Raw genomic sequence first — 15,502 nt, 5'->3', positions numbered from 1 at the left:
TGTTCTCTGGTTTTCCCACCCAGAATCATTCTCCTGCGCAAGCCTAGGCCCGAGACGTTACATTCACGTCCTGAGATCCTCTACCTTCACTCATGGAAGTTTTTTCATGAGTCCTCTCTCAGACAGGCTTTTATTCGGATATGTCAGCTCGCATCGCCCGATCAATTAGGTCTTCCTCTTCTGCCATCTACCAGTCACGATGAAAGATCTTCTGTTAGTGGTGTATCTTCAGAAAGATGGATCCGGTCATGGCCTCTGCCCAGCTGCTTGCGAGTTTCCTTATTCTTGTTGACTAGTGAGCGCCATCCTGTCCCTGGTAGTATTGCAGACTATCGCACAGATACACAGAAACTGCCAGTGTACTTTTCATGGTAGACCAGAGGTAGAAACTTCCATTTCTTTGTCTGCCTTGATTTGGGGGTTCAGTCTCGACAGGCATATGGTACAGTAGTTAGCTCCACAGTGGAACATAGAACACGTGTTATGGGGGCACCATAATGTTTGTAACGTTTAAGACTGTTCCTTCTTACTCATGCCTGATGCCGCGGGAGGAGATATATATATGCATTGCCTATTCGCTCTTCGCGCCTTCGTTGGGCTAGAGATACCTCTGCCATTACCATTCTCACTTATCATGTCGTTTCTCCTCGATGGGTCCTTGTTCCATGACATCATCTGCCGGTTGACGTGGTCAGTCTGCTTTCACTGACCTTCACTGTCTCTGTCCTCCCAATCAGATGGGCGGATTTCCTTGGGTGCGGTTGTGGTGACTCAGTCTCTGACTGCTCCTCCTCAGTAGACATTATATACATTCGTGGTTTTTAACTGTATACGAGCAGGTTTCACAATGGTGCACCTCTTTTCACAAGGAGGTATATCCATTTTGTATTCCTTTCCTTCGGGGGTTAATTTGCCATTTGACTAGGCTGACTTGCTTCGGACTCTCTACTACGGAAAGACGCTTTCGTATACTAAAGTTGTGGTAGCGTATTGCTGAACTGAAATTGAGATTTTTCAGTAAAAAAACCATTTTCACAATGTAATACTTTATGGGGTCCCACAGTAGTTTATCCCCTTTCCTCCTCAGTCATTTTCGTCTTATGGCTACATAAAGAATTTAGAAGAAGGGATACCACTCTATGATACTCTCGTCAAATACGAGATAAGGTACGGTAGGGTAACGGGGTTCACAAATCTTATTTTTGTCAAGGCTACAACGATTGGACAGATAGCGTGTTTACATTCTAAACGTATGGTTAATATTACTGTATATCATGAAGAGTGGTTTTACATTGATACACCTCTAATGTACATATGAAAGACTTCTATGAATCTAAGCACGGGATATAAGTCATATTGCAATGGTAGCATCTTTATTGGACGGGGATTCAAAATTATGCAAATGGTGTGGCTGACGTCCTTGGGTTCAGACCCCCTGTTTATAAAAAAATGGTTCCACATCTCTCCAATGAAGCTTTAGACTAAATTCAAACTTTTCTTCATTCCTACAGAAGAAAATGGATTTTAAAGAATTTGCAATATTTCCACTACTAGTCCTCGTTCCTCAGGCCTCCTAGGGGCCAGGGCCACCGTTCACACAAGGAAGCTTCAGCCGAATTTTCGTCAAAATTCATTAAGCAATTCAGGACTAGTAGAGATTTTTGTGAAAAAGTTGACAGACGAAGGACTGACAACGGAAACCGGAGGCCGCGGTATAACATAAGCTCACCGGCCCTTCGGGTCAGGTGGGCTGTTGCACGAAACTCGGGTTTGGTTTCTAGTTTAGTAAAAGGTTCAACGAAACTCAGGTTTGTGTGTCAGCTTCGTTTAAAAACTCAACGCTATAGAGATTTCCACTGTTTATCGATGATAAATGCTTCAATTACAATTAATTGATTACATTTGTAATTACGTATCTTATCATAAGTAGAATTAATAATAAACAGAACCCCGCTCGCTGATCAAGGATGCAAGCATGAGGTTAAACGGAACTCGGGTCTAGTTCCGAGTTACGTTTAAGCTTAAACGGAACTGGGGTATGGGTGTTAGATATGTTTTAGAAAATACATTATGTACTTAAGTGATTCATTCTGAGTTGTATCATTGCAGCAAAATCTAGAGTTCGATTCCAATATATGTAATAAAACATGCAATTAGAGGTAGGAAACCTATTAAACGGAACTCGGCTCGTTGCAAAGTATTCGTGTTAAACGGACTCGGGTCTGGTTCCTAGTTCCGTTTTACTTAAACGGAACTCGGAACTGGAAGTCGATCGAAAACTAAATCAATGTGGATCCACCAATAGTAATCCATGAAAAAAGCCAACAGAAAACATTTCTAATATGTCTAAAGCACATTGACTGTTTTCATCTAAAATGATAGAGAATTTCCTTAAACGGAACTCGGAACTGGTTCCTAGTTCCGTTTTACTTAAACGGAAATGGGAAATAGGAGTTGATCGAAAACTGAATTAAAGTGGATTCATCACTAGTAACCCATGAAAAAAGACAACAGGCAACATTTCTCATATGTCTTAGGCATATAGAATGATTTTATCTAAATAGAGGGAAAATTTCCTTAAACGGAACACCGAACTGGTTCCGAGTTCCGTTTTACTTAAATGGAACTGGGAAATAGGAGCTGATCGAAAACTAAATTAAAGTGGATTCATCACTAGTAACCCATGAAAAAAGACAACAGGCAACATTTCTCATATGTCTTAGTCATATAGAATGATTTTATCTAAATAGTAGAAAAGTTCCTTAAACGGAACTCGGAACTGGTTCCGAGTTCCGTTTTACTTAAACGGAACTCGGAAATGGAAGTCGATCGAAAACTAAATTAAAGTGGATTTACCAATATTAATCCATTAAAAAAGCCAACAGGCAACATTTCTCATATGTCTTTGGCATATTGAATGATTTTATGTAAAATGATAGAAAATTTCCTTAAACGGAACTCGGAACTGGTTCCGAGTTCCGTTTTACTTAAACGGAACTGGGAAATGGAAGTCGATCGAAAACTAAATTAAAGTGGATTTGCCACTAGTAACCCATGAAAAATGACAACAATCAACATTATTCATATGTCTTAGGCATATTGAATGATTTTATCTAAAATGATAGAAAATTTCCTTAAACGGAACTCGGAACTGGTTCCGAGTTCCGTTTTACTTAAACGGAACTGGGAGATAGGAGTTGATCGAAAACTGAATTAAAGTGGATTCATCACTAGTAACCCATGAAAAAAGACAACAGGCAACATTTCTCATATGTCTTAGGCATATAGAATGATTTTATCTAAAATAATAGAAAATTTCCTTAAACGGAACTCGGAACTGGTTCCGAGTTCCGTTTTACTTAAACGGAACTGGGAAATGGAAGTCGATCGAAAACTAAATTAAAGTGGATTTGCCACTAGTAACCCATGAAAAATGACAACTGGCAACATTATTCATATGTCTTAGGCATATTGAATGATTTTATCTAAAATGATAGAAAATTTCCTTAAACGGAACTCGGAACTGGTTCCGAGTTCCGTTTTACTTAAACGGAACTGGGAAATAAGAGTTGATCGAAAACTAAATTAAAGTGGATTCCTCACTAGTAACCGACGAAAAAAGACAACAGGCAACATTGTTCATATGTCTTAGGCATATTGAATGATTTTATCTAAAATGATAGAAAATTTCCTTAAACGGAACTCGGAACTGGTTCCGAGTTCCGTTTTACTTAAACGGAACTCGGAAATGGAAGTCGATCGAAAACTAAATTAAAGTGGATTTGCCACTAGTAACCCAGTAAAAATGACAACAATCAACATTATTCATATGTCTTAGGCATATTGAATGATTTTATCTAAAATGATAGAAAATTTCCTTAAACGGAACTCGGAACTGGTTCCGAGTTCCGTTTTACTTAAACGGAACTGGGAGATAGGAGTTGATCGAAAACTGAATTAAAGTGGATTCATCACTAGTAACCCATGAAAAAAGACAACAGGCAACATTTCTCATATGTCTTAGGCATATAGAATGATTTTATCTAAAATGATAGAAAATTTCCTTAAACGGAACTCGGAACTGGTTCCGAGTTCCGTTTTACTTAAACGGAACTGGGAAATGGAAGTCGATCGAAAACTAAATTAAAGTGGATTCCTCACTAGTAACCGACGAAAAAAGACAACAGGCAACATTGTTCATATGTCTTAGGCATATTGAATGATTTTATCTAAAATGATAGAAAATTTCCTTAAACGGAATTCGGAACTGGTTCCGAGTTCCGTTTTACTTAAACGGGACTCGGAAATGGAAGTCGATCGAAAACTAAATTAAAGTGGATTTGCCACTAGTAACCCAGTAAAAATGACAACAATCAACATTATTCATATGTCTTAGGCATATTGAATGATTTGATCTAAAATGATAGAAAATTTCCTTAAACGGAACTCGGAACTGGTTCCGAGTTCCGTTTTACTTAAACGGAACTGGGAGATAGGAGTTGATCGAAAACTAAATTAAAGTGGATTCCTCACTAGTAACCGACGAAAAAAGACAACAGGCAACATTGTTCATATGTCTTAGGCATATTGAATGATTTTATCTAAACGGAATTTAACTAGTTCCGAGTTCCGTTTTACTTAAACGGAACTCGGAAATGGAAGTCGATCGAAAACTAAATTAAAGTGGATTTGCCACTAGTAACCCAGTAAAAATGACAACAATCAACATTATTCATATGTCTTAGGCATATTGAATGATTTTATCTAAAATGATAGAAAATTTCCTTAAACGGAACTGGGAGATAGGAGTTGATCGAAAACTGAATTAAAGTGGATTCATCACTGGTAACCCGTGAAAAAAGACAACAGGCAACATTTCTCATATGTCTTAGGCATATAGAATGATTTTATCTAAAATGATAGAAAATTTCCTTAAACGGAACTCGGAACTGGTTCCGAGTTCCGTTTTACTTAAACGGAACTCGGAAATGGAAGTCGATCGAAAACTAAATTAAAGTGGATTTGCCACTAGTAACCCATGAAAAATGACAACTGGCAACATTATTCATATGTCTTAGGCATATTGAATGATTTCATCTTAATAGATGGAGAATTTCTTTAAACGGAACTCGGAACTGGTTCCGAGTTCCGTTTTTCTTAAACGGAAATATATGTTATTTGAAAACGTATTTAAACTAGCTCTATCACAAATTATCCATGAAAAAAACACAACAGAAAACATTTGTAATATGTTCAAATTACATAAATTGATTTTTTTAAAATTTTGTTTAAAAAACAAAATCCTTAAACGGAACTCGGAACTGGTTCCGAGTTCCGTTTTACTTAAACGGAACTCGGAACTGGTTCCGAGTTCCGTTTAGCTTAAACGGAACTCGGAACTCGGAACTCGGAACTCGGAACCAACTTCAGCCTCCCTTTGCCTTCTGCCGCACAGGACCTGGCACGAAAATTTTTAACCAACAGTATACACACATATATATATATATATGTGATACTATAATAAATATATGTTGGTTAAAAAATCGTGCCAAGTCCCTGTGGTCTGGAGCAGTGATAGTCAAATTTAATTAGGTATTTAGGGAGACGGCGGGAACATAAGACGACATTTTATTTATATTGATAAAAGTTCATAAGGCATACGTGTAGTATTAATGGTTAGTTAATTACTTTTGCGACTCTTCAAAATTATCAATCTCGTTTTACATTCCCGTTTTCAAAATTAATAGCCGTTTCGGAAAGGCAGTGGGCCTTTAAATTTGGAAGGTATAATGTAAGGGTTGCATGAAATGTTTATAAAACTGATATTAAGTGTGGACACGTACGAGAGTGCGGCGTCTCTTATCGATCACATCTTCAGCGACATCATGTACAAATCTACAGTTTCGTCTGAACCTCCGACCGCCTTTGGTCAAGTAAAAGATGATGTCAGGAAACAACCAGGGTTTTCTACAAAAACAATAAAACCTTCTCAATTTTAGCTGGTACCCAACACAGTGACAATACCACTGGTGCTAGACAGACCACAAAAACAGCGCCAATATGTACAGTGCTAGACTGATCACCAACACAGCACCAATCCCTACGGTACTAGACTGGTCACCAACACAACGCCAATATGCACGATGCTAGACTGGACAACACAGGGCCAATACCTACGGTGCTAAACTGGTCCACAACACAGTGCCAATATCGACAGTGCTAGACTGGACAACACAGCGCCAATACATACGGTGCTAGACTGATTACCAACACAGCGCCAATATATATAGTGCTAGACTGGTCACCAACACAGCGCCAATACCTACGGTGCTAGACTGATCACCAACACAGCGCCAATACCTACGGTGCTAGACTGGTCACTAACACAACGCCAATATTCACGATGCTAGACTGGACAACACAGCGCCAATACCTACGGTGCTAAACTGGTCCACAACACAGTGCCAATATCGACAGTGCTAGACTGGACAACACAGCGCCAATACGTACGGTGCTAGACTGGTTACCAACACAGCGCCAATATATATAGTGCTAGACTGATCACCAACAAAGCGCCAATACCTACGGTGCTAGATTGGTCACCAACACAGCGCCAATATGCACGCTGCTAGACTGGACAACACAGCACCAATACGTACGGTGCTAGTACGTACGGTGCTAGAATGGACAACACAGCGCCAATACCTACGGTGCTAGACTAGTCCTCAACACAGCACCAATACGTACGGTGCTAGACTGGTCACCAACACAGCGCCAATATGCACGCTGCTAGACTGGACAACATAGAACGAATATACGTACCCGGCCTACCATACCTTTCGGCCGGGTACGAATTGGTCTCAATGTGTCATAGTGGAGCAGTGCCTCCGAAAATCACTCGGGCACAATTTTCTATACATTTTTGTAGGTTTCCAATTATTTTATGCATATACAAGCATTTGCATAATATTTTTGTCCAAAACAAACATAACTATCATTCTTATATCTACCATACAGCTCACTAGACGTCAACTTCATAATTTGTAGACTTGCCCTATAGATTCTCTTCAGAAAGGCCTTCATATGTATATGTACAAAAATAATGTTTTGCTGAAATTTAGATATTTTATACGGTTCAGTTTTATTGCCTAGTAGGTAAGCGATATAAAACAAGTAAGATAAAATACATGCAAACGATATTGGTTTGCATAATCGTGACTTTGCTCCATTAGTAGTAATAGGCACCAATTGTAGCTCTAAACACGACACCAGTTTCTGTCTATTGAGCGTATATTGCAGCTATGGACAACACAGCACCAATACTTACGGTGCTAGACTGGTTACCATCACAGCGCCAATACATATAGTGCTAGACTGGTCACCATCACAGCGCCAATATGCACTCTACTAGACTGGACAACACAGCACCAATACGTACGGTACTAGACTGGACAACACAGCACCAATACGTACGGTGCTAGACTGGTCACCATCACAGAGCCAATATGCACTCTACTAGACTGGACAACACATACAGCACCAATACGTACGGTGCTAGACTGGTCACCAACACAGCACCAATACGTACGCTACTAACTACGTACAACAACACAGCACCAATACGTACGCTACTAGACTGTACAACACAGCACCAATACGTACGCTACTAGACTGTACAACACAGCACCAATACGTACGCTACTAGACTGTACAACACAGCACCAATACGTACGCTACTAGACTGTACAACACAGCACCAATACGTACGCTACTTGACTGTACAACACAGCACCAATACGTACGCTACTACTACTGACTGTACAACACAGCACCAATACGTACGGTATTTGGCTGTACAACACAGCACCAATACGTACGCTACTAGACTGTACAACACAGCACCAATACGTACGCTACTAGACTGTACAACACAGCACCAATACGTACGCTACTAGACTGTACAACACAGCACCAATACGTACGGTACTTGACTGTACAACACAGCACCAATACGTACGGTACTTGACTGTACAACACAGCACCAATACGTACGCTACTTGACTGTACAACACAGCACCAACACGTACGGTACTTGACTGTTCAACACAACACCAATACGTACGCTACTTGACTGTACAACACAGCACCAATACGTACGCTACTTGACTGTACAACACAGCACCAATACGTACGCTACATGACTGTACAACACAGCACCAATACGTACGCTACTAGACTGTACAACACAGCACCAATACGTACGCTACTTGACTGTACAACACAGCACCAATACGTACGGTACTAGACTGTACAACACAGCACCAATACGTACGCTACTTGACTGTACAACACAGCACCAATACGTACGCTACTTGACTGTACAACACAGCACCAATACGTACGCTACATGACTGTACAACACAGCACCAATACGTACGCTACTTGACTGTACAACACAGCACCAATACGTACGGTAGTTGACTTGACAACACAGCACCAATACGTACGGTACTTGACTGTACAACACAGCACCAATACGTACGGTACTAGACTGTACAACACAGCACCAATACGTACGGTACTTGACTGTACAACACAGCACCAATACGTACGGTACTAGACTGTACAACACAGCACCAATACGTACGGTACTTGACTGTACAACACAGCACCAATACGTACGCTACTTGACTGTACAACACAGCACCAATACGTACGGTACTAGACTGTACAACACAGCACCAATACTTACGCTACTTGACTGTACAACACAGCAGCACCAATACGTACGGTACTTGACTGTACAACACAGCACCAATACGTACGGTACTTGACTGTACAACACAGCACCAATACGTACGGTACTAGACTGTACAACACAGCACCAATACGTACGGTACATGACTGTACAACACAGCACCAATACGTACGGTACTTGACTGTACAACACAGCACCAATACGTACGCTACTAGACTATACAACACAGCACCAATACTTACGCTACTTGACTGTACAACACAGCACCAATACGTACGGTACTTGACTGTACAACACAGCACCAATACGTACGGTACTAGACTGTACAACACAGCACCAATACGTACGGTACTAGACTGTACAACACAGCACCAATACGTACGCTACATGACTGTACAGCACAGCACACCAATACGTACGGTACTTGACTGTACAACACAGCACCAATACGTACGCTACTTGACTGTACAACACAGCACCAATACGTACGGTACTAGCCTGTACAACACAGCACCAATACGTACGCTACTAGACTGGACAACACAGCACCAATACGTACGCTACTTGACTGTACAACACAGCACCAATACGTACGGTACTAGACTGTACAACACAGCACCAATACTTACGCTACTTGACTGTACAACACAGCACCAATACGTACGGTAGTTGACTTGACAACACAGCACCAATACGTACGGTACTTGACTGTACAACACAGCACCAATACGTACGCTACTAGACTATACAACACAGCACCAATACTTACGCTACTTGACTGTACAACACAGCACCAATACGTACGGTACTTGACTGTACAACACAGCACCAATACGTACGGTACTAGACTGTACAACACAGCACCAATACGTACGGTACTAGACTGTACAACACAGCACCAATACGTACGCTACATGACTGTACAACACAGCACCAATACGTACGGTACTTGACTGTACAACACAGCACCAATACGTACGCTACTTGACTGTACAACACAGCACCAATACGTACGGTACTAGCCTGTACAACACAGCACCAATACGTACGCTACTAGACTGGACAACACAGCACCAATACGTACGGTACTAGACTGATCACCAACACAGCGCCAATACCTACGGTGCTAGACTGGTCACCAACACAGCGCCAATATGCAAGCTGCTAGACTGGACAACACAGCACCAATACGTACGGTGCTAGACTCGACAACACAGCGCCTATACCTACGGTGCTAGACTAGTCCTCAACACAGCGCCAATACGCCCGGTGCTAGACTAATTTCAAACAGCGCCAATACATACGGTGCTAAACTGGACAACACAGCGCCAATACGTATGGTGTTGGACTGATCCCCAACACAGCGCCAATATGTACGGTGCTAGACTGATCACCAACACAACACCAATATATACTAGATTGTCCATGCACGAGAAGACGTACCTATTTCTGTTGGTCCATTCTTCCGCCAGCTCGTTAACGGCAGTAACATACGGGTGGGCCTTACTACAAACACAATACACATACATGATATCAGAAGGAGGTCGGTACCATGACGTCATGTCACATATGGGTGGGCCTTACTGCAAACACAATACACATACATGATATCAGAAGGAGGTCAGTATCATGACGTCATGTCACATACGGGTGGGTCTTACTGCAAACACAATACACATACATGATATCAGAAGGAGGTCAGTACCATGACGTCATGTCACATATGGGTGGGTCTTACTACAAACACAATACACATACATGATATCAGAAGGGGTCAGTACAATGACGTCATGTCACATATGGGTGGGTCTTACTACAAACACAATACACATACATGATATCAGAAGGAGGTCAATACTATGACGTCATGTCACATACTGGTGGGTCTTATTGCAAACACAATACACATTCAGGATATCAGAAGGGGTCAGTACAATGACGTCATGTCACATATGGGTGGGTCTTACTGCAAACACAATACACATACATGATATCAGAAGGAGGTCAGTACCATGACGTCATGTCACATACGGGTGGGTCTTACTGCAAACACAATACACATACATGATATCAGAAGGAGGTCAGTACCATGACGTCATGTCACATACGGGTGGGTCTTACTGCAAACACAATACACAAACATGATATCAGAAGGATGTCAGTACAATGACGTATTGTCACATATGGGTGGGTCTTACTACAAACACAATACACATACATGATATCAGAAGGAGGTCAGAACAATGACGTCATGTCACATACGGGTGGGTCTTACTGCAAACACGATACACATACATGATATCGGAAGGAGGTCAGTACCATGACGTCATGTCACATACGGATGGGTATTAATACAAACACAATACACACACGTGATATCAGAAGGAGGTCAGTACAATGACGTCATGTCACATACGGGTGGGTCTTACTACAAACACGATACACATACATGATATCAGAAGGAAGTCAGTACCATGACGTCATGTGACATACGGGTGGGTCTTACTACAAAAAGGAGGTCAGTACAATGACGTCATGTCACATATGGGTGGGTCTTACTACAAAAAGGGGGTCAGTACAATGACGTCATGTCACATACGGGTGGGTCTTACTACAAACACAATACACATTCATGATATCAGAAGGAGGTCAGTACCATGACGTCATGTGACATACGGGTGGGTCTTACTACAAAAAGGGGGTCATTACAATGACGTCATGTCACATATGGGTGGGTCTTACTACAAAAAGGGGGTCAGTACAATGACGTCATGTCACATACGGGTGGGTCTTACTACAAACACAATACACATTCATGATATCAGAAGGAGGTCAGTACAATGACGTCATGTGACATACGGGTGGGTCTTACTACAAACACAATACACATACATGATATCAGAAGGAGGTCAGTACAATGACGTCATGTCACATATGGGTGGGTTTACTACAAACACAATACACATACATAATATCAGAAGGAGGTCAGTACAATGACGTCATTTCATATATGGGTGGGTCTTACTACAAACACAATACACATACATGATATCAGAAGGAGGTCAGTATAATGACGTCATGTCACATATGGGTGGGTCTTACTACAAACACAATACACATACATGATATCAGAAGGAGGTCAGTACAATGACGTCATGTCACATATGGGTGGGTTTACTACAAACACAATACACATTCAGGATATCAGAAGGAGGTCAGTACTATAGGATAGGGATATTCTACCCGAGGATCACAAAATGTAGTAAAACCCGAGGTCTGCCGAGGGTAGAATATCCCTATCCTTTATATCCACTTACGAAAGAGTATTTTTCTTTCATACCTCGACGTTTTATTGCAATTTTACAACTATAATATCCCGCCATTTTGAAATAAATTCGAAGAAATCCTTTGCTGAAAATCAATTTTTCACTAATTCAATGATATTTTCAACAAAAAATCCGTTGTTTGCATCTTTTATAGAAAGTTTGTGGAAAAAATATTAAAATTTTAGCGAGGAAATAGAAATTTTGTTGACGCCGTGACATCACGAGGCTCTGGCGACATGAGTGTATTGCCCTAAACCAGTATCAGTATTACACCCTCAGGTATGAAAGAAAATGTCGTCATGTCACATACGGGTGGGTCTTACTACAATCACAATACATGCACAGGGACCTAGCATCGGACATTCAAAATCGAAAGTGCATTTTCTTTTTTGAATAGTTCAGCTAAAATATTATTTGTTAGACTCACCATCTTTACAAAGAATAATGAACTGATGTTACATAGCAAAACAAAAACTATACATAAGGAGAGTATACAACACTATATTGACCGAGATTCTTCCGTTTTCGTCCCCTTCTTGGACAACCAAAAGGTGTTTAATTCTGTTTGGATCGATGAACTGCTTGTGAAACTATCAAAACTTGGCTTCAATGAAAAAATATGGCGACTATTGCGCGACTCTTTTAGTCAGTTACCGCTCATGTACTTTACAGAGGACGTCTTTCGGAATCGTATGACGTCACACAGGGTGTCGGTCAAGGTTGTATGATCTCTGCGTGGCTTTTTTAGTGACGATAGATGAACTTACATTAGACAATGCAAAAAAAAGGCCTAGTTATAGGTGATTAACATGACACGCTTGTTGTAGCAGCATGTTATACTCATTTACAAAATGATCTAGACATAGCTTATCGTTACTCAATTACATAAAGGATAGGCTGCAAGAGTTTTTGGAGAAAGCACTTGTGTTTGTATCATCCGTGTCATTCCTGTGGATGTTAATATATTTACTTTAATCAGCAGATTATGTCACGTAAAAGGCGCATGCTCTGGAATATCATTTATAAGGCCTAGTAGAAGGGGAGGGAGGTTACCATACAGAAATGGATACTCTATGGAATAGATTTTTAAAGGAAATGCACATGAATTGTCATAATCGTAATGATTCCGTACCTATTCAACAAACATTCGTTCACTATCACAACTTTCAAGTCCGGTTATCCTTCGCCAAAGATTGGGACAACTGTAAGCGTTTCAACCAATCGGTTTGCAGCTTACAAGTAAAGGTCAAACATGGACTCATTTGCATACTTAACTGACGAAAATGAATTCTGTCGAGACGAAATTGAATTCCGTCGAGACGAAATTGAATTCTGTCGAGACGAAATTGAATTCCGTCGAGACTCAATTGAAATTCGTCGAGACGAAAATGAATTCTGTCCACAAAAATGAAATTTGTCATAACAAAAATGATTTTTGTTCACTGAAAGATAATTTTGTTTAAAAAAAATATTTTTGTCATAACGGAAATTAACTATTATAAAAAAGTTATAAATGATTTTGTTACGACAGAATTCAATTTTGTGTCACGAAATTGATTTTTATCTACAAAATTGGATTTCTTCATTATCTTTGTCCACTGAAAGATTGTTTGTATAACAAAACTTATTTTTTGTAATATGTTATAAATTTTGTTAACTCGCACTCATTTTTGTTGAACAAAATTCGTTATTGTCTACAGAAAATTGGATTTCGTGTACAAAATCACAAGTGTCAAAGGGATATAAAGGCAGCGTTGTTTATGCGGGTCTTCTAACAACGTCTCTAACGAGCGCCGACTGTATGATAAAGCAAATGAAAAAAAAAGTTAAAAATTATCCAACTCGCTTAATAAGCCTTGGTGTTCATAGTCATGGGATGTCTCCAGCGTTAAGCGTTATCATTTGGAACAAGATACTACTTCCATCGCTGACTTAAGGATGCGAGCTTTGGAACAATTTTCGTCGTGCAGCCACATAGTCTGACCTGGAAACATTTCAGAGGAAGGAAGCTAGAATATGAGTATATACGAGACTTGATTATGACTCTCCTACATGTGTAAACATCCAAACCCTAGGATTGTGGGAAATCCAGGCACTTGTTGACAAATGCAAACTGGTATTTTGGAACCGGCTTACCACAGGGAACTCTAGCTTTCTATGGAAAAGCATTCTGAATGTCCGTACAGGATGTGTTCTTTCGTGGCTACCTAGACCACCTCATCGGGATCTATGTGGGATATTGTCGTTCTACATGAACAGTATGTTTTAAAGATTTTCTTTGGTGAGTTCTTTATGTACGGAGATACAATGAGAAAAGTGAGCTGGAAACATTTTATTGTCAATGTAATTAAAAACTTTCAAGAAGAAAAATGGAAAACTGCAGTCGGTAAGCGCCAAGAACTGTGCATATACTCGAATATTCATACCAAATAAGAGCTACATCTACTTTTAGAGATCGGCAAAAATCATTCGAAACATGTCTGGAGACTAATGGAAATCATCAAACTGTCGATAAAAAATATAACGATTTCGAATGGCTGAGGTGAGTTTTACGATGTATTTTGATGAATTTGCGAGCGCCGAAAGCGCGAGATTTTGGTGTTTGGGGGGTCCGGAGGTCTCCCTCGGGAAAAAATATTACGATTTCGAATGGCTGAGATGAGTTTTACGATGTATTTTGATGAATTTGCGAGCGCCGAAAACGCGGGATTTTGTTGTTAGGGAGGTTCGGGGGTCTCCCCCGCGAAAAAATACGATTTAGAATGGCTGAGATGAGTTTTACAGTGTATTTTGGTGATTTTAAAGCGTTCTTTACACGGTAATTTCTTATTTTAAGTTACCTGCATTTTGAAATGATAATTGTAAATGTCGTCATACATGTACTATTACATGCACATGTACTATTCACACCTTCGGCACATTGTTGTGTAACTCAAAATAATACCAGGTAAATAGTCATTCGAACTATTTACCTGAAAATGAGCTATTTACCTGCATTCAAATTTTCGCGGACTTTTGCTTAATCATGAATTTGATTGGATAACGCATTGGGAGTACTTTCGGAACCTCTCAGACTGTATCTCACTTCCAACGAAAAAACACAAGGCGCTTAGGTGATCTAGATTTGACGCTGCAGACGACAACTTGTTTAAAACATGGCCTCCAGATTCGACAACCTAGACGAGGAATCTCTCGAAAAATTGTTGACCATGTAGGGACGGTGGAAATACACAGAAAGTTCTTAAAACAGCAGTTAATACTTCAAAGGACTACGTACGAGAAAAATCTCTGGTCACTCGATGATATGGAATGTGGAACAAGTGAAAATATCAACGGGTTATATGTTATAGCATTTGTCTCAACGGTATAATAAAACACTTATTGAATGGGTTTATTCGGGAAATATCACTTTTATTGT

At 40.2% G+C, this 15,502-nt stretch overlaps 1 protein-coding gene across 1 annotated transcript in view; it reads right to left on the bottom strand.

The window, feature by feature from the left end:
- The window catches only part of LOC138319332 (cytochrome P450 4F2-like), a 47,533-nt gene that overhangs the window by 17,283 nt on the left and 14,748 nt on the right, over nt 1-15,502 (bottom strand). Inside the window, exons 5-6 of the mRNA XM_069262412.1 lie at nt 10,202-10,264; nt 5,844-5,967 (exon numbers count right to left, since the gene is read on the bottom strand). Of these exons, the coding sequence (XP_069118513.1) occupies nt 5,844-5,967; nt 10,202-10,264 (187 nt within the window). The remainder of the gene's footprint in view (nt 1-5,843; nt 5,968-10,201; nt 10,265-15,502) is intronic.

This window comes from Argopecten irradians, chromosome 3 (genome assembly GCF_041381155.1).
Source record: "Argopecten irradians isolate NY chromosome 3, Ai_NY, whole genome shotgun sequence".
Taxonomy (NCBI): domain Eukaryota; kingdom Metazoa; phylum Mollusca; class Bivalvia; order Pectinida; family Pectinidae; genus Argopecten; species Argopecten irradians.
This window is presented reverse-complemented; position numbering and strand designations above follow the sequence as displayed.